General features: G+C 39.4%; 1 protein-coding gene across 11 annotated transcripts in view; it reads left to right on the top strand.

The window, feature by feature from the left end:
* Window positions 1–21,026, top strand: part of akap9 (A kinase (PRKA) anchor protein 9) — a 76,824-nt gene that overhangs the window by 19,884 nt on the left and 35,914 nt on the right. For 8 of the 11 annotated variants that reach the window (XM_035993329.1, XM_035993336.1, XM_035993335.1 and 5 more), the window contains 14 exons: window positions 40–2,931; window positions 4,361–4,441; window positions 5,766–5,904; window positions 6,109–6,179; window positions 6,293–6,413; window positions 6,664–6,761; window positions 7,195–7,300; window positions 8,340–8,574; window positions 10,537–10,597; window positions 11,461–11,808; window positions 12,352–12,633; window positions 14,857–14,993; window positions 15,841–16,037; window positions 17,789–18,021. In XM_035993329.1, coding sequence (XP_035849222.1) covers window positions 40–2,931; window positions 4,361–4,441; window positions 5,766–5,904; window positions 6,109–6,179; window positions 6,293–6,413; window positions 6,664–6,761; window positions 7,195–7,300; window positions 8,340–8,574; window positions 10,537–10,597; window positions 11,461–11,808; window positions 12,352–12,633; window positions 14,857–14,993; window positions 15,841–16,037; window positions 17,789–18,021 — 5,001 coding nt within the window. The remainder of the gene's footprint in view (window positions 1–39; window positions 2,932–4,360; window positions 4,442–5,765; window positions 5,905–6,108; window positions 6,180–6,292; window positions 6,414–6,663; window positions 6,762–7,194; window positions 7,301–8,339; window positions 8,575–10,536; window positions 10,598–11,460; window positions 11,809–12,351; window positions 12,634–14,856; window positions 14,994–15,840; window positions 16,038–17,788; window positions 18,022–21,026) is intronic. The other 3 variants (XM_031296131.2, XM_035993330.1, XM_035993332.1) reach the window with 2 other exon arrangements.

Raw genomic sequence — 21,026 nt, 5'->3', positions numbered from 1 at the left:
GCTTAATGTTGCATTTCTAATAAGTGTTTTTCTTTTTAGTCAGGTAGAAGATCAGAAGAATCATTCACACAAAGGATAAACGAAAAGGACCTGCTAATTGCAGAACAAGAAAAAGTTATTTTGAGTCAGAAGCAGTCCCTGACGGAGTTAAGGATGGCGGAGGAGTCTTTTGCACAAAAACTGAAAGAGAAAAATCTGTTCATTTCAGAGCAAACTGCAATAATAACAGAACATGAACTGTCATTATCCCTGCTCAGAGAGGAACTTACTCATGTAGGACGGACTACTGATGAAAATATTATAGACCCATCCGATGAGAAAGACCTGATTATAGCAGAGCAAGAGCGAGTCCTTTCAGAACGCGACTGTGCTCTTACTCAGCTCGAGGATGAGCTGGAGTCCTCTGAAAAAAGCCTGAGTGACCTCCAACAGCGAATGGCTGCAAAAGAGTCAGAGCTTGAAAGATGCATGGATGAGTTGGAGAGCAGTAAGTCTGACTTAGAAAGCTGTAAAAGCGAAATAGAGAGTTGTAAATTAGAATTGGAGAGAGAGCGAGTGGCGTTAGAAAGCTGTAAGGGGGAACTTGCAACCTCCAGACAGAAAGAGCGAATGTCATCTAATGAAATTATGCAGCTCATGGGCACAGTAGAGGACCTGCAAAAGCGTTATCACCAGGGCAGCCTGTCTGAGAGTGACACCATCCAACAAATGCAGGAAGAGACTGTGAGGAAACTCGAACTTCTCAGGGCCAATCTGGATGAGATGTACGGCCAGCAAATAGTCCAGATGAAGCACGAGGTTAATTTGCAGCATGCAGCTAAAGTGGAGCAAATGACCGAGCAACATCGCGCTGAGCTTGAGCTTCTAAAAGCACAACAACTGTCTCAAAGCTCCACTGTTAGTGTTGAGGTGGACACACTCAATGATAAGATTAGGGAGCTTCAAGAGACATTAGAGCAATCCCAAGCAATGCACGACAAAACCAGGCGTGAGCTTAGCCAAGTCAACGAAGAGAAGTTCAACCTGCAGGCCAAGGTTGAGGATCTCTTCAAAGATCTCCGTTCTGCTAAAGAAAAAGTGGAGCAGGTCTCCCACAATCTTATCTCTCAGGAAAACCGAAAAGGGGAACTGCAGCGCCTCCAGGAGACAATTGACAATCTGAAGAGCGAGCTGGCTGCTGCTCAGGAAGCGGCACAGGAAGTAGAAATAAAACATGATTCAGAAATAACCAATTACAAGATCAAGTTGGAGATGCTGGAGAGGGAGAAAGATGCTGTGCTTGACCGCATGGCAGAGTCACAGGAAGCAGAGCTGGAACGACTAAGGACTCAGCTTCTGTTTAGCCATGAGGAAGAGCTAACCCTTCTTAGGGAGGAATTGCAAAGGGAGAGCTTCCGGCACACAGAAAACCTTCTCAATGAAGCCGCTATCAAACACGAGAAAGCGCTGGATGAGCTGCGCATTGGTTATGAAGAAGAGCTGCATTTGTTACAAAGAGAGAAGGCAAGTTTTGCCACAGAGCGAGATGAGCTTTTTCACCAAATTCTTGGACTAAAGGAAGACCTAAATCTTGCTTTGCACAGCTCCAAAGCAGATGAGCTTGTCCAGCAGCTTCAAGAGCTTCAGGTAGAGCTAGAGGAACTGAGAAAGGGAGGAGAAGAAAGAGCTCGAATGGAAAACAATATTCAGTCATTACTAAAAAAGACAGAGGTGCTTGAAAACCAGACAAAAGAGAAAGAACAATGTTGGGAAAACAAATGGAAGGAGCAGGAATTGGAAAAAGGGACATTGATAGAATCTAGTAACACTTTGAAAGAAGAGTTGGACTCCAAAATTCAGAAAATTGAGACACTCACAGCAGACAACAATCAAATGCAGCAACAAGTAGTTAAGCTTCATGAGGAAATTGAAAAGCAGAGGACTACTTTCTCTTTTGCTGAGAAGAATTTCGAGGTAAATTATCACGAGCTGAAGGAGGAGTACACATTTCTTATTGAGGCGAAGACACAGTTAGAAGAGAGAACCCTGAAGGAGACACTTGAGTTTGAGGCAAAAATCACCAGCCTTCAGTCACAGATTCAGGAGCTGAAGGAGAGCAGCAGAGATATCAAATTGGAGGACACAAATACAGATAGATGGGAAAACACTGTGATAGAAAAAGATACGACTGAGCTAATGGAGAAGCTTAATGTTACTTTGAGTGAGAAGGAAAGCCTGGCTGGGAGGCTTTCTGAAGTTACAGAGCAACTGATGTTAACAGAGAGCAAAGTGGGGCAGCTGGAAGAAGAGCTGACGAAAGTGAGACAAGTAAATGTGAAGGTCATCGCACAAAATGAAAGTCTAGGGAAAGAACTGGAAAAGAAGCAAGAGATTATGAGAAAGCAGACCAGGGGGCATGGTGCCCAGAGAAAAGCTAAGCTCCAGCAAGAAGAACAAGCCGTTGAGCCAGTTTGTTCTTTTGAGGATCATCACCTTCAGATTCAATCTTTGCAAGAGGAGATAAAGACTCTTCAGTCCTTCTTGCAGGCAGCTGAATCCGAGAGAGAGAGCTTTCGGCAAACCCTGGAGCTCCAGAGGCTTTCGCAGACTCCATCTCCAGCGGCAGTCCAATCCTTGGGGGAGGGACCTGTTGAAGAAAGAGCCTCCCTGCACAAGCCCACAGCCTCAGGGTCAAGCAGGCGCAAGAGACGGCAGCGGTCCAAGCAGGAGCGCAAACTGGGGACCACTCTTTCAGACTGCAGAGAAGAAAAACAAAGGGAGGAGGAAGAGGAGGCAGTGGGGGAGGAAGAGAGAGCAACAAGTGCTGCAGAGCAGGAGATGCAGCCTCAGATGGAGAGCCAGGTTATGTCATGTTCACAAGAGAGGGCTGGTAAGGAGGACTCCACTGATGGGTACTCAGGAGACGGAGGCAAAGACTACATAAACAAACAGGTAGGCACTCACATGTATGTACTGCACCGCTCTCCAGTTGCTGCCTTTCTCTCTTCCTTTTTAGCTCTGATTAAATTACATGTTTCATTGAGTGATTAAAGGGTTTTCAAAAACATGTGCACGACAAAAGAAAGTGTAGTTGAAAGCACATGCTTCAAATATATCACACTCACAATTAATGCTGTGATGTTTGACATTGTTATTGGGTTCATCAAAAATGTGCGTATTGCATCCATAGCCAGATGGAGATTTTGGATTGAACAGAGTATGACTGAGGTATTTCAGCACTGACATGTTTTCTCGGCCATGATTGCAAATTGTCTGAGTGTCTGCAGCCTTGCTCTCCAAGGAAGCACCGAGCTGCGTAGTCATACTGTTTTGTAAAAAGATAGCCATATGTTTTTAAGTTGTGTGCAGACCATTCGGCGACATTCATTCTGTTACTGTGGGAAGAATACCGCAGAAGAGAAAATGCACACACAGTACATCCTGCACATAACGGTGAATTGTCAAGACTCCATCGATATTCTGCTCATTTCTACTTTTAAAGGAACACTATACAATATTTATAATCTGATTTTATTTGATGCGGCTTGTCCTCAAACTGAATTTGACGTTGGTTTGTGAAAAGGGCTGAAAACAACAACCACAAAAAGAAACAATCACCCACAGTCTTCTGATTGCTTTGTATCATTGCCATTGTGTAGAAATGTGTACATTCTAGTTTTTTTCCATCCTGCAGGGAGTGAAGGGTTTGAGGTGAGAAGCCATTTTACCCCAGTCACTTATGTGTCTGTGTCACTTCAAGCTGTCTCAGTTACACCAGGAAAAAATAGTGTACACTGTCCTTCGCTCATTTCATATCCGTGTTTCATATTGTTTTTGTCACCTCCTGGGTTGGAACACTACATACAGGCCCAGAAAGACATTTAATGTCTTTATGTCTTTAAAAATAGTTGTAAAATGTGCCTCTGATTTTAATGGCATGGGGGAAAATGTATTATTAATTCTATTGAATATATGTTTCGTGTAGGTCCTTTTTACATTTGTACAATCAACAACAGAACTTAAAGCGGGTGTTTGTTTTTTTTAATGAGGTACTGTGTATAGTCAAACACACATGGATCAGCTTCTTATAAAGCTGCTTCAAGAGTTTAGTAAACAACACTCCTCATGGGTGAAACTAAATTTAAATGAAGGCAAACAGATGATGTTCAGAGTCCTTCTGTTGTAAATTGTTGTCGATCATTCAAATAATAAAATGATTTCTGCACTTACTATACAGGGACTTTCTGCTCCCTCTCATGAAGTGATCCATAATGGTGCATTGTGTCTTTATGTTGATCAATGTCTTATTTGTCTGGATTTATACTGGGATATGTAAGACAGTAAGTACAATTTTTTTTTTTTTTCCTGCTTGCTTGTTTAGGTGAGAGGACATGGGACGGACCACCATACGGAGTCTGCCGTATGTCAGGGAGCAGAGGAAGAGGGAGAGACTACTGAGCATGTAAATGTCACTTAAGCTCACATCCTGCCCTTTGCTTTTCAGTGTCACTTTGATATATCATACAGTGTGATGTAAAGGTCAAAAGCTCATAGAACGCAAATACAATGGGCCTCATGCAAGAACATTTTAGTATTGTTATCCTAAATATCTCTTACTTTGTGAGGTTTACTAAAATTGGATTCAACAAATTCTCTTAACAGCACAAACTTGTTTTAAATTCACGTTTCATCGACAGACATGTTATGCAAGAGTAATAAGAACCTCAAAAGTAAAAAGCAACTATGTAGCTGGGCCAAAATATGCCATGTTAAACCTATAAAAAAAAAAAAAAACTCAAACCAAATATCTGTAATTTTACATAGTGAACACAATATTACTTTTGCATCAAGTTCATTTATTAATATAATTTGTTTAAGTTTATTTTAGTAACATACAGTATATAAACTCTAGATTAAGGGCATTATAATTAAGTCAAGCAAGTGTTTTCCGCTGTAGAAAAAGTTTGTGCCAGTTAAAAACAAATGTGTTTGTACGAGATGTTCTTGCATTAAATATAGCATGAATTTTACAGGTTTTAGTAATTCTCTCTTTAATAGGGGTTATGTTTCTTAGTAAACTTAAACATTTTCATCATATAAGTGATTCTGTTTTTGTTGTTGATGTGTGAGTAGCAGTGGCTCATCATAACACAGCTGCCATCTGTTAGGCACTAAACATCATGTTTTAAGCAGCAACATCTGAGCGGTTGCAGTTTTGAAAGGACTCTCCACTGCACTGTCAGATGATGGGGAGATTGTATCATAACAAAGCGTTTTAAATACGGCCTAATTTAAATGTTGAGTGCACTTTAAAAAACATCTGACATCAGAGGTAACATAATCACAATTCTATAATTATGTAACCCTAACAAATGTGTGCTAATGCATAATAACTAGAGAAAGAGGCCTCACTGTTGGCCTTTTGTTCTCTGTTACAGAAGTGATAATAGCCGACCTCTCATCCTGAACACAGATGGCTTGTGCTACTGCTCTGTTGTTGAAATAGGATTGGTGGAATAGTGTTATTTAATCATATATCTCCTCTAATTAGCAAATGGATGTAGCATGTTGCATAATTTATCTTTGAGAAATTATAGGTAATATGTATCTTATGCTTTTTACAACTTTTTTGTTGTTGAACATTTTAAGGAATATGAAGACAAACACTCAAATATAAAATCAAATTATGTAACATACATGTATATACATATATATAATGGAAAAAAGTGTTCCCATGTGGTTTATTCCAACTATGTTAATGTGATGAGGTTTCTTTCTGTGGTTAGGATGAGTGCAGGTTGCACATGGAGGCCCAGCGCATCAGCCTGTCTCAGATCCACGCCGCCCAGCTCGAGCTGCTACAGGAGGATTCGGACGCTCGCACACACACTCTGGAGCTGAAACTGCAGAACCGGAAAGATCAAGGTGAGCAGATGTGTAGACAGTTGCCTTTGTGTGCATTTGTGTTAGTGGCAAAGCGTTTGATTTATCATTCATGATGGATCAACACAGATGACTGACGTATCAAGTATTGTTTTTGTACTCTGTTGGTTGCCAGAGTCTGTGTGAAACATATTAAACATTTCAATTATTCAGTTCCAATTTTCTACTTGTTTTTCTTTCTTTCAGATGAGCCAAAAATCTTCAAATATCACAACATGTTACAAGCTGTGTCAGAAGAATGCAGTGAGATCATTCAGGTAATTACGGAAGACAAATAGTTGTAATGTGTGAAGTTTTCTGAACACATTTTATTAATGTGTTGCCACTGGTACTATAGCAGTTAACCTTCCCTGTTCTGTTCTGTGCTCAGTGTTTTAAAAAGATGTTTGGTGAAGAGTTTTTGGAGAGTGCTGCTGCAGAAGGTGGGCCTCCCCCTTCCGTGGACAGACTGGAAACTAGTGAATCCACCTCCATCGTACTGGAGGCCAGAGGTAATTTGTCCCTTACATAAATTGAATTACAGTATACAAGTATTAAACATACGTGAACACAAATTTCCAGTATAAGTAGCATTGTGGCCAGTATTAAATTCACTTTACAAAAAGGCTTTTAAATAATATGCATTAAATATCTAACTTTGTTTATTCAAACTATACAGAAACAAAATTATCCAATTTCTCCATTTAAATCCTTAAAATTGAACCTGACCTAAAAAAACCTGAATTGCTTCCTCTTATGTAGAGCTCTACATAGATCTTCAGCAGGTGAGAGAGAGGATTGAGCAGGAACATTATCGACTGTCACAGCTCCAGACTCTGCTGAGGGCTGATGGGAACAAGGTAAAAACGTACAAATCTGCAGACATAAGCCGCATCCCAATTTCATACTACATGGAATGCTTGATTTCTGAAACACTGTATTTTCCCACAATGCATTGAAGGAGCTGCTCAGAGCTGGAAAAAACTAAAACAAATGTTGGATTGTACTAAAACAACTTTTGAACATCAAAAAAAAATACTGTTAAATTACTGTTAACTTAAACTTAAGAAAACACTTTGCTGTCTGTTTATGAAGTTTAATTGGCAGTGAGATTTAATAGTAGCAGTTTGATTTTCATGCATTTATTGTACTATATCATTTCCTATTGGTATAAAACAGGTAAGTAAGTACATTGTTTTACAATTGCATACATGTTGTGTATTAGTATGTAGTATGAGGAAAAGAGAGGATAACGCTTTCAGAAACACACTAACACCTCTGTTGGTCTCCTAGATGAGGGAGCTGCAGCTGGCATATGATGACCTGAAGAGCAGCAGTGAGAAGGAGATCTCTGACCTGCGTGTGCAAGTTTCCAACTCAAACCCTTCTACAAGCAAAGGTAAATATGGAGTTATCCTCTTGAATGAAAAATTTGAGGAAAGAAGAAACGTTAAGCCCTTATGTCAGCTCACTGAGTCAAAACAGAGGTGTGTAATAAGATAAGAAAAGACAAAGTGAAATATTCTGAAGTATTATTTCTGTTCTCTGTATCCCTCAATATTTTAGGTTTAGGTCAAATATGTCACTTTGTGCTTTTAAAGGTGTGTGGTTTCTGTAGTGCATCTTTACATCTGTGGTCAACGGCAAATAGAAATCATACAGCAACACTCCCCTGCCTTGATTTTTTTTATACATGTGTCAATTGAGCTGGCAATTATCCAAACTCTACTCTGTAAATATATTAATGTGAACCGACACTGGTGAAAATGTTGCATACACACACACACACACACACACACACACACACACACACATATATAGTGTTAAAATGTATATCTGTAGACTGTAAACAAATGCTAACCTCATAATCTTTCAAAAGAGGTGCACAAATGTAATTTTGGTTGTTTTTGTGTTATTTGTTTATTCAGTAATTACTAGATCATGTTATTTTTTTACTGCAGTGACCCATTTTCCCCAGAAGAAACATTAGAGTTTCATCTGATAGATTCAAATTGTCTAATGCTGTCCAGTACTGGGGTGGCAGTAGCTCAGACCGGAGGTCGCCGGTTCAAGTCCCTATACGGACCAAAGTATGGTGGTGGACTGGTAGCTGGAGAGGTGCTAGTTCACCTCCTGGGCACTGCCATGGTGTTCTTGAGCAAGGCACCAAACCCCCTACTGCTCGGCGCGCCTGTCCATTGACAGCTGCACATTGACAGCTGCAGCCCCCTCACTCTCCCCATCTCTCCATTAGTGCATGTATAGGTACTGAGCGTGTGTGTATTTCAGGCCTTTGTGTAATGTGTATTTTAACAACAGAGTGAAAACATTGTAATTTCCTTTGCGGGATTAATAAAGTATAAATTATTATTATTATTATTATTATTATTATTATTATTATTATATTGAATTTCACATTTCCCCTCTCTATGGGTCAGATCTGGAGGAGCGGGCTGGTGCACCATCTACCTTCCTTACCAAGGAATTACAGAGGCTGAAGGCTGAAGAGCAAGAGAAGCAGCTCCAGCTGGAGGAGAGTCACAGGCAAGAGATGGAGCGTCTCCGAGCTCACTACCAGCAGCAGGCCACTGAGAGTGAGGAGCGATACGCCATCGAGCTCTTCATGCTGCAGCAGCGCCTGCAGGAGGTCACAGGCACTCAGACCCACTACAGGTGATGACACTTTGAAAACACAATGATGTTAATGTTTCCACATACGGAATATATTCTTATGTATTCAGACTGAGGCAATAAAAAGGTACAGCAAACTCTCCTTGACATAGATAATGATAAGGGCATATGTTTATACAAAAGAAACAGAATGTTGATCAAGTAAATTAAACTTGGATGATTAAAAAGAATTGTCGACGTGACTGCAAATGTTATGTAATCAGTTGTGGTTGGTAGCATTTAAGGAGTCTATCACTGGATTCATACAGTCTCCCCCCATACACATCACTCATATTTTTAGTTGCTCTTCACTTGATTGATTGATTGATTGATTGATTGATCGATCCAGTGCATGTGATAGAAGCAGACTGAGCTACATGACTCTACAGATAACTTTTACTAGCAGCTGGTCTGCATATCCTGTGTAGCATGGTAAAGCTACCTGACCCACTTCAGTTGACAACAAAGCCTCAATGCCTTAACTAATGAAATATTCACTAGGTGGGGCGACCTCTAGCTCACCCAGTAAGATCGTGCACCCCATGTAGGCTGAGGCCTTTGCAGCGGCCCGGGTTCCGGACCTGCGGCCCTTTGCTGCGTGTCATCCCTCATCTCTCTCCCACCTTTCCTGTCTATCCACTGTCACTCTGACATATATATATATATATATATATATATATATATATATATATATATATATATATATATATATATATATATATTCACTAGGTTAATTAAAGCATTATTCATGCCTTTTGTTAGCCCACTTATCTATAAAAGTACCCATTCCAGATGACTTCCTGAGGGATGTGCTGTGTAGAGAACAAATTGAATGTGACTTTTTAAGCATGCACCAATGTGGAATTATATGAGGTTTCTAAAGAACTTCAGTTCTACAAATAGAAGTATAACATATTTGGAAACCACTCATATTTGTGACCAACTGGTTGTTTATGCACATATGGTAATTTAAACCTTCCAAGCACAAACTTTATTACTGTTGGTGAGCTTTTCCTCATGGCTAAAAAGAAACGGGAGTGTTTTACTGTTACTATGAAAACTGAGATGCTGCTGCCCTCCACTGTTTGATATAGTGAATATGATTACAACAGTGGTTTTCAACACCAATGAACTTTTGTTTTTGTCTAACTGCCATGTTCAGGGAAATGATTCCCAGACAGTGGAATGTGGAATACAATCACATATATATCTAGATACATTCTATGTCTATACAGTATATATAATATTGATGTCCATTTACATTGGTTTGTGCAGTGGGACCAGGTATCATTCTATATTTTTTAAAGGGCCGTGTATTCCTTATGTCTTGAGCTCAAACAATTAATTGATTATTCTGCAACTATTTTAACAATCCGGTCATTGTTTCTGTATTTTTTATGTAAAAAAAAAAGAAAAAAAAAAAGAAAAAAAAAGCCAAACATTGTCTGATATAAGCTTCTAAGATTTTAAGATTTGCTGCCTTTCTTTGTAATATGTGATAGTGTACTGAACATCTTTTGGGTTTTTTAGTGTTCGTCGGACAAAACAAAGATTTTGAAGACAGCACCCTGGCCTGGACTTATGGAATTATAATACATTTGTCATAATAAAAAGTTCTCTATTTTTTAGATATTTTATAGACAAAACAATTAATCCAGTAATCAAGAAATAAATCATTAGTTGCGGCCGTAGTTATGGAATCATTTGTCTTTCTACTTTCAGAATGTATATGTTTTAATTTTGTTATATTATCCTGGATGTCTGTTCCAATGTCTGTCACATAGAAACTTTTAGACTTTTATGCTTACAACCAAAAAGCATGTAAGCTCAGCTAGTTTTGAGTTTTTTACTTGACTGATATGAATGTAGGTAGGATACAAGAACAAAATTAATGAATTGTTAAATATATCTGAGGCTGTAGAACAAATAAATTTGACTTCTCTTTTTCTCTTTCTGCTTGTCTAGTGCTCCAGAGTCCAGCTGTGAGAGGATGGAGGAGCACGGAGATGCTGGAAAGGTTTGGCTGGTACATTTTAACCCTCATCTAAATCTTCCATGTCACATGCATCACATCTTACTACGAGCTGAAACATGTACATTAAGACGCTATGACAGTAAGGGTGGGTGAAAGGGGGCAGTTGCAGCCTTTAGGCTAAAACGTGCCCTAAATACTCTAGCTTTGCTCCAGAAGCAGCATCATGAACGGTCCTATATCTTAACAATTAAAAGGATTGGACGTTACATAACCTACCGTTTTAGCGTGTTGCTCATGAGCCAAGCGGACGTACTCTAGTCGTGGCGGCTGCATGAATGGAGGATTCTGCCTTGCGTGAATGAGCTGCACTCCATTTCAGCCATCTCTCAGTCACGTCGCTCCAACTTCCATCGTGTCTTAGTTTGTCTTTCTCTCCCTCCAACCCTTAAAGTTTCCACAACTCGTTTGACTGTGCAGAGATCAGAGAGGGAGAGAACAGAAAAAAAATTGGGCGCAATACACTTGAGATTGGATAAGACATTTGGATTGGAAATGTTAAGCTTGAGGCAAGTGGTCCTGAAGAAGCTAAATAACTGCAACAGATAAGAAATGGGTTCATCACAAGACAGAGTGGTAGTGTGTTGGGGGAAAATGTAGCTGTAATGTAATGCAAGACATCTCTTTATCGCTTTATCCTCCTTGGGGGGTGAAGAGAACAAAACAGTGTATTAATAGTGCTCTAAGGCTGGGGTGGGGCTTAGCTACAGTAAAGAGGACCTGTTTATTTCAGGACCAGCCTTGAAGAACTTTTATTTTAACACACTACGGTTGCTGTTTTCTGCTATATTAGTTTTGCTTTTGTAACTTATAGCCCTCCTTTTATTCCTCTTTTCTGATTTTCTCACTCTTTGCAGGACCTGGGAGAGGAGGAACTGTCAGAGGGAGGTGTGGAGTTGCGCTGGCCTGTCAGGTCTGCAGGCCTGACAGCACAGCTGCAGGCACTGAGGAAAGCTCTCTACCACAAATATGTCCAAGAAGTAGCCGCTCTTAAAGAGCAGCACAACAGAGAGCTGAGGAGACTTACAGAAGAAAAGGAACAGCAGAAGATAACAGAGGAGCGTCAAGGGAGGAGAGGAGAGAAAGAGCAGAATCTCAATGGTATAAGCAGCGCTGGAGACTCCAGTGAGAGCATCAGGGCAGCTGGGCAGCTTGTGCTGGAAGACAGACAACACTGGGAGAGAGTGGAGGAAGAAGTTGCCAAGGTAGGCAGTCATGCATTTGTTTTTACATGCAACTCATGTGTCTAGTCGGTATCAATAAAACTGGTAACAGAAAACAATTGCATTAATTGTTATGAAAGGAAACAGTTGAAGTTGAAATTAATAGTTGGTGAATAAATAATTGATGTTGATTGTTCTAGCTTCCTAAAATGAATATTTGCTGTTTATCTTACTCTTGTGATAGTAAACTGACTATCTTTGGGTTGTGGACTGCAGGTCGAACAAAAAAAAGACACTAAAAGATGTCATCTGAGCTCTGCAACAGTGCATTTCCACTTTTGTCTGACGTTTTATAGACCAAACAATTAGTCGATTAATCGAGAAAATAATCAGCAGAATGACAATAATCAGTAGTTGCACCTCTAGATACACTACATTAATTTATCCATCTTTGAAAAAAACCTGTATGAGGAAACTCACGCATTTGATCCCAGCATTGTTAATAACACCTACTGTAGATCTCTGTGTCTCAATATCAAAAAGAGTCCTAAGACACAATATGTCTGGATCCATATGTTCTGACAGGCCATAGTTCAGATGTCAGTGGAGTTTGCACAGCAGAATGAGCTGGCTCGAATCAACAAGAGTGCCTGCCAGAGGAGCGCCTCCATGCAGACCTGGTCAGATAAAGAGGAGGTGGAGGAGATGGAGAGCGAGGAGCGGATGACTCCCGGAGCTCTTCTCACCTCGGGCGCCTGGCTGGGGGAAGTGGAGAAGGAGAGATTGGAGAGAGAGCTGGAGGAGAGGAATGCAGAGATCAGAAAGTTAAAAGAGGAGCTGCAGAAAACGGAATCAGGACATGAGCAGGTCAGTGTCACTGAGCTGTCACACATAATGTGCTGATTTACTTTCACCACGCCACAAGTTTCATTCATTTCATCTGAGAGAATTTATTACTGCTGTGTCATTCATTTTCAGATGCACTTTGTCGCAATGCAGGTGTTGCATGGACTACTCTATCATTGATTATGCAAGCTTTCACAGCTTTTTTACCTGCTCACAGTGCATTGGTTTAAATACTAAAATCAATAATGTGATAAAAGCAGTTTTATGTTGTTGTGTTTAAACCAGAATACAAGTATAAATGTATGCAGCAACAAGTAATATTTTTATAGTTGAATTTTTGGTATCCTGCACCTATCCCACTAAGGTTTTGTGGATGTGCACACAACTGTTCTAGCCTCCTTTAATTTTACTTGAAATGCAGTACCTGCATTTACCTGCATTTCTTTCACCTACACCTTTAATCACCTTTAAAGATGTGCATACACACAGCCTTACTCTCCTCTTTAAATAGGGCAAAGCATCCTCATTCTTTTACTTTTATATACAGTAAACTTGTGACTTATTCTTAATGCAAGGGACTAATTAAAACAGTTATTTTAATAATGACACACAACCACTACCAATGTATGAGAAAAAAATGTTTGTAATTCTCTCTCACAACCATTTTAATGATTTCACTGGAAGCACATTTGTTTATCTACTACTGTCAAAGAATAACAATTTAGTTAAGTGATCATATATACTTTCTTATCTACTCTGCATGCACTGGTTTCCTCATGTTGATTTGGGATTTCTTTTTTTTTTAAATCACTCCTCATGCCTTAAAGAGCTAATCCCAGGGCCTGCTAGGCTTTCACTAACCATTTATTGCATGATTAAGCTTTAACTGTGTGATTGCAGTGGCTGTCAGGTTCAGTGTTCTTTGTGAGATGAGTGCTCTAACACACTCTTGGTGGTGGTTCAGTAAGGATCATAAAGTAAAAAGTTCTTAACTGTTATTGGCTCAGATGAATTTTAATGATGAGAAAAAGCCTCTGCCTCAGTTGAGCTGTTTACACGCATTATTATGTTAGTCTCTCCTAAATTCAACTGAATTATCTTATTTCTGTAAAGAATTTCTTAAGGTAAACATTGTTGAGTTGATCTACAGAAAGCAGAAGCATCTTTTGTGAAGACATCTTTTGTTAAGACATCTCCAGCATCAGACTTTTGGACAAACTCAAACGTTCTCTTGGCCCAAAGAATAGGATAAAGCAGCTTTAGATTTTAAATTTTGACATTGTAAGTTCTCAAGTTTCTAAAACAAGCTAAGAGTTGAGATTACAAATTATGAACCATGAATTAATTAAAATGTTTGTATTTGATATTTTAAAACATGAGTGCTCTGTTTGTATGCAAATGAATGCCAAATTACTGAAAAATAAAGTTGTCTTTAGCTAATATTATAGGGCATAAAGCATTATTTGGTTAAACATGTCAAAATACCTAATTCACCCTTTTATACCATGTTCATGTAACTTTAAATCTGTTCAAATATATAAAGTAAAGATATTAGCATGTTAATTTGTAAATGAAATGTAAATTGTGATGGGCAAAACATAAGAAACATATTTCAGGATTGTGGAATCCAATGCTGCATTGCCACAAATTGTGGAGTCAAAAATAATTTCCATTTCTTTGTCAAAAACATGTTTAGGCTTAGAGACATTTTTATTTTTCTGATCTCTGAGTATACAGCACTGCATGTTGTCTGTTACTCAGGAAACTATAAAACAGAGTCATTCAAAACGAGCTCTCATCTGTCTGAAGAAGTGATTCTTTGACTGAAGTCAGTGCTACTCTCACTCATCGGCAGTCTCTGCACAGTGCAGTGTCTGGGAGTGAATTGAGTGGAGAAGCAGAGCTGCATTTCTGCTGTTCTTTCAGGAGATGGAGCTGTCGCCTCTGCAAGTCACTGTGCCTCAGGTGCACCTGTTGCCATAGCACCACAAAGATAGCAGTGTTTTTCTCGGCTCCAAGAGAGTTAAAAGTGCGTCTTTGTGTTTGTGTGTGTCTGTGTGCTCGTTAAAAGGGGCAGTGTGTCTACGTGCCCCTCGCTGTGCCTTATTTGAATGCAGTTTTACTAATGGTCGCACATACAGCCACTCTGTCGTTCGCTGTCTAGAGTTTTCAGGAGTCTGTTTATTCAGCTGTGACTTTGCAATGACTGGGATGCTGTCTGTGTTCTCTCTCCTGCCCGTCCAGGCATTAAAGAAGGGAGAAAACAGCCAAGAAGAAGTTGAGGAAGAGGAAGATCCCGGCGGGCCGGGAATAAAGCAGGCTGGTAGAGGCAAACTGTCATCACAAGATGATAGAGAATCCTCCGACAAGGACACTGAAAGGTAGTGAAAGAAACTTTATTCCTGCTAATTCCTCATAGTAAAACATTATGCACAGAGATGCTCCATGAAGAAGAATATTCTGAATATTCTGAATATATTCAGTTGGTCATTTATCATTACGTGTTTGTTTGTGTTGGTGCTTTACATAAATTCAAAAAATAATTATATAGATTGAAGCCAAATTAAGATAAGATAAGCCTTTATTGTCTCCTATAGGAGAAATTCATCTTTCAAGAGAAACGAAATGGCGATAAGCGACAATAAACATACAGTTAACCTACATAGAAACATAATCATACATTATCTCATCCAATGCTTCAATGAACATCTAATAAACCTCACACCATACCCGCCTACCTTTCCTCACAATCACAGAAGAACAGAAGAGAACCCACAACACATCCTCGTATTGCACTTAATTTTGATAATAATTGCACATTTCTCATTAACTCGTGCTGTGGTCAATAACTTCTGTATGGCACACACACACACATATATATATATATATATATATATATATATATATATATATATATATATAGCACCAGTATCAGTCTTTGCACATCCTATAACCATAATGGTAAGCACCATAAATATTATTTAGTAATATTAGTCACACATACATCACTGCAGCCAATACACACACACACACATCTTATCTCTTATTATTCATTTAATTGCACTCAATGTTAGTATGTGGTCTGTCAAACGGTGACAAATATGTCGTTAATCGCCTCAAGCCTTTCTTTTAGCCAACTAACATTTTGTTTTTCAATAAAACTACAGATATTAAGAAGAAACTCTTCTTCACTGCGATTGTTTTTAACATAACTGTTGCTGCTTTCAGAAACGTCCTGCGTAAGGCCAACGAGAAACTTAGTCAGGTGCTGGTTGACGTCCTGAAGACTACTGCAGCAGCGGAGGAAACTATGGGCCTCCACATGCAGAGTCTACGTGATGCTTCCAGTCGAGGGCAGCAGGCAGCAACGCCCCATTCTACCACAGAGAGAGCTAACACCGAGCCCGTCAGACCTTATGCTGCAGGCAAGTAACATCAGGTCTCGGTAATAATTTAGGGTAAATGCTGGTGTTTGTGTTTGGGCAAAAGGTTCAACAGCCCATCCAGCCAAATATGTTGGTTCAGATGTTGGTAGTTAGCTGGAGGTGAGATTTGTAGTTTAGCAAGAAAGCAAGAAAAGACATCAGAAAACAGACCAAAAAACCTACTAAATGCAATTATGTATACACTGACACCCTATACAACACCTCAGTATAGGAATTTATAAAATATTTCTGTGCATTGCAGTTTTTGCACCATTGCAGCTGCACTTGCATTAGCATTGTGGCATTTTATAGAGCATCGAATCAGTTTGTATTTGGGAAAATACAAATGCAAAACATTTGCAAACCAAGTAGTGCAAAACTGTTTTAAACTACATTTATTGGAGTTTTGAAATCTGTTTTTAATTGGACTTCTAGATTTCAAATGTGATTTAAAATTCAACTTTTCAACATCCAGAGTCTAGCTGGCAGCCGTGACTGCAGTTGAACCTCCTCTGCTGCTAATATAGTCCAGTGCAAAGGAACAATACTGCACCATGACTACATGATGTTATTGCACAAGCAAAGAGTGGATCATCCTCTCCATCTTCACCAAGCCTAGTATTTGTAGGTTTTTTTCTAAAGTGTACACTTGTCACGCACAAATTGAATGTGATCACATGCAAATAAATAACAGCTTGGTCACTTAGTACTGTGAGTCAGATGTCAGAAGAATATCAGATTTGCCTGGAATGGTTCATTATAACTGAAGGTGGTGACTCCATGGGAAGTAAAGACAACAACGTCTCATGTTACCAGCTAATTCTAATATTTACTTTAGGTGTTTCATGGGACTCACCACTTATATTATACAAATAATTGTCTCATACGTAATGTTATGTTCCAGTTTTGTTTTTGATCAGTTTCTTTTCCTGAAAAAGTATTCTCTAGAATATGCCATGTTGTTATATTGGGTCACATATGACTTATTGTATTTGACCATAGACCTCCTGACATTTTACACATTGCGATGGTTATGGTGAGTTTAAATCCCTGAAATTCTGTTGAAAATAATGAAATTTTGTAATAACCGGCGACTTGCATAATGCTGTCAGCATAATGACTCTAATCTGCCTCTGTGCTTTAAAAGATCCACTGCTCTGTCTCTGTTTCTTGTTCCAATACGAATTTCTTTTTTCATATAAAGGAAATTGCAATGTTAAAACAATGTAAATTTTGAGCCATCTCGCTGCCTGCTGCTATCATTATTCTCTGATAATGTGGTTTCAAAGTCGAATAATTAAATGCAGATTACATTGGGAAGCTTAAAGGCACAGTCGTGTCATTTGAACTGGATGATGTATGCCTCCAACCTTTTATGGTTTTATATATTTAACACTGCTTTGCATCATCTTCTGTTATGAATAAAAAAAATACACATAACGAGCATTTTTTAAAGGTAGTCCTTGTCTTACACCAAGACTAACACTAATTAATTTTGTCACGCGAGCTTCAAATGGTTTTAAGAAGCTAAATATAATATATAATATAATTTTATATGATTGTGCTGATTATTCTTTCACAGTATCCTGGTGTATCTATCTAAAGATTGGGGCATACAGGTTGAAAATAAAGCTTTTCTAGGAAGCTGTTAAATATCTGAGTGAACTTTAAATGTGTTGACAATGTAATATACCGTTACATCAGGTTTGTGTGTGATATTTTTCTGCTCTCTGTTCTTCTTGTCATACCAGGTCACTCTGCAGAAAGTTGCCATGGCAGCGACACCACCGCAGACAATGTGAGTCTGTGGTCCGGGGAGACGGAGGCTGACGAGGGTCTGGAGGTGTCCCAGCAGATGATGGACAACCTGCTGCATGGGGCCGGGACACAGCTAGAGAATGAGGAGCTTCTGATGGGCATAAGCAGACGTCTCCAAACTGCTCTGGAGAAGATGTTGATGGCCATCAATGACACCACCAACCAGGTACAAGCATTGTTGGTTAAGTGGCCTGGGATCAATGTACCGTTGGACACTTGTCTGACTGTGTATGGCACTTTCTGCTCGCTGGGAAACTCTTATAGTGTTTAATCTAAAGCATGAGTTACTGTAAGGTACGAAATAATATAACAGTTCATGATAATAGGGCTGGATAGTCTTTTGAAAATGTTACATTAGTGCCAATACAAAAGTTGATTTTCTGTAGTAAACAATACTTTTTTCAGTGTTTTACTTTACTGCGGGACAGAAACATGTTTTTAAACCTTTTATTTTATCATAACAAATATGCAGCTGGTGATTTCAGCTTAGCATAAAGACTGGAAATGGGAAAACGATTAGCCTGCCTCTCTAAAGAGGTAACAATCTGCATACCAGCACCTGTACAACTCACTAATTAAGATGTTATATCTCCAAGAAAACAACACATAGAAATGACAATTCGCAGTTTTACACGGGACGGGACCTGTTGCCAGTCAGACAACAGTATCAATATCCTCATCTAACTCTCTGCAAAAAAGCACATTTCCAAAAATATAAACTATTATAGACTAATATATACTGATTTAAAAAAAGTTTCCTGATTTACATAGATTAGGATAATAAATCAAAGTATGACCAAACCAGCCTAATCTGACCAAACATTTGATGGCAACTTTCAATACCCCAGTGTTATGGTAGTTTAAAGTGCTTTGTCAAGTGAAGTGGGGTTTTTTTCAGGTTGAAATTCAGAAGAATTCTTCATGAACAGTCCTGTGTGTGTTTGTGCAGAAAGCTCTAGTGACACATTTAGGCTTTGTCAAAACATTTAAATACCCACACTCAACACTGTTAACCCCCTCTGTGGGTTTCTACGCCTGTTCATGGAGGCATAATGGGGATGAGACTGCAGAATGTGGCCAGCAACAAAGTTGGCCTGTCTAGAATTCACAGACAAAAGAGCTGCCTCATTCCCAGTGGTTGCCTATAGATACGAACTGTGTTTACACTGAGCTTCTGTCTGGTCGATCAGCCTATCGTAGTCAGTAGTGGACAGAACAACTCCACCCCCCCTCAGGCTGTCCATGTAGTGCATCCGCTGTGTCCAGTGTCAGCCACAGAGACAGGGCCAGTTTAACTAGGCCATTGAATGTGTTACTGTAACTGCACAGCACATCACATCTTCCCGTTGGCTGTAATTCATGCGTTACTTACGCTGAGATGGGTTTTATCTTGCCAATCTAAAAATAGCTTTAAAGAAATTTCAGGCCGAGCATCACTGTTGTTGCAGCATCCATCTACACCGCAGAGTGGCTGTTGGTTGAATGTTATCTATTGAATCATTTGTTTTTAAAGGCTACTGTATTCACCACATTTTGATTACGATACACCCTCTCTCTTCAGTACTTTTTTCTTGAGCATCTTTTTGGTGGTTTTTCTTCATTTTATTTATTTTGTATCATCGAACTGAGAATGATCTGATAAATTGATCTTCTCTTTTTGTCATTTTTGATATTATTACTGTAGCACTACAACTTATACACGCTGTACATTTCTGTACTTTGGTGTCACAAACTCAAGACATTTTGGTTTGGTCCACTAACAGAGAGTTGTTTATGATAGGAAACAATATCTACAAATCTGCAACAAATTTGAACGATCCATTATTTTTAGAAACAAATTAAGCAAAAATGCCAGAACATTCACTGGTTCCAACTTAAAAAAATGTGTTTGTTTATTCTTTTACTTCAAAAATAATTTATACAGTAAATGTCAATCTGTGAAATTGTGATTTTTTTTTTTTAATGATGATAACTTTGTCAAGAAAATGCTCAAAAGTCGTAAATAATCATAAATTGCAGCCCCATTAAAACCACACCATAGATTTTACAAGCAAATTATGTGTTACACTGTTTGCATCTCCTCCAAGTACACACCATTAACAGCGCAATAAACTTGTATTCAACAAAGCCACTTAATGGTTTGTTCAATGATTTCCCTGCTGCTATTGATCTGATATACATTAGTCTTGTCTGTAAGCGGTGCTGGGTCGTCACTTCTTGTCTGAGAAGCAGAGATTGATGACACAGTGGCCGGGTTAGCTCAGTTGGTGGAGGGGGCGCACCTGTGGCCCTTTGCTGCATGTCGTTTCCCTTCTCTCTCCCCTTTCATGTCTTCATCTGTCCTGTGGAATTAAAGGCCTAAAATGCCCCAAAAAATCATCTTTAAAAAAAAAAAAAAGAGATTGATGACACAAGCCGGTCAGGAATGTTAAGTATCTTTGTTAAACTACTGCTGCAAATGATTTGTCTGGAGAAGGTGTTTGCTAACTTATTGTCCACTCCCATTATCTGCCGGTGAGACGTGGAAATTGTTTGTGTGCAGTCAGTATGACGGTTGACATGCCAAACAGATACAGTAGGTGGGACCAAGAGGCAGCATGTCAGAATGCATTAATTGCTTTTATCTGCTGCTACATAGGGACGGAATCCAGTTTGACAACTTTTTGTGGGAAGGGCGTGTGCTGTCTGTAGGTTATTTATATGTACAGGGAGAGCCTGTGTTCTATCTGCTAAATCTACCTGGCTCTAATGACAGAAGCCACACCTGCTTCCCTCCCACTTTTGCTGAACACTATCCTGCTGTGTGCGATCAATGTAGGAAGTGGAAGAACAATCCTCTCGTCTTGAGTGGTGAAAACCTGGCCGGGAAGTCTGGGATTTAATCCTTTGGAGCACGTAGGTAGATGGAGGCTAAGTGAGTGTAACATTGTGACAGTAGCCTGCCTTGGGTAAGTAAGCCTTGCCTGACACGGACAGAGAGATCCGGCTACAGTGAGTAATATTATGGAATGAGAAGAGGAGCATGCGTGGAGAGGAAATGACAGCAATCCTAGAAAGAAGGAAAAACGAAAGAGTGAAAGACTTAAGATCCAAGCGCTGTCATTTCACCCTCGGCTGGCTGCCGCTCGGACTAAACAACTAAAAGGGGCCCCTGGGAGGCTTCCCTGCAGG

Source organism: Sander lucioperca, chromosome 16 (assembly GCF_008315115.2).
Source record: "Sander lucioperca isolate FBNREF2018 chromosome 16, SLUC_FBN_1.2, whole genome shotgun sequence".
NCBI lineage: Eukaryota > Metazoa > Chordata > Actinopteri > Perciformes > Percidae > Sander > Sander lucioperca.
Note: the sequence above shows the minus strand (reverse complement) of the source record. Positions and strands in the feature narration are given on the sequence as shown.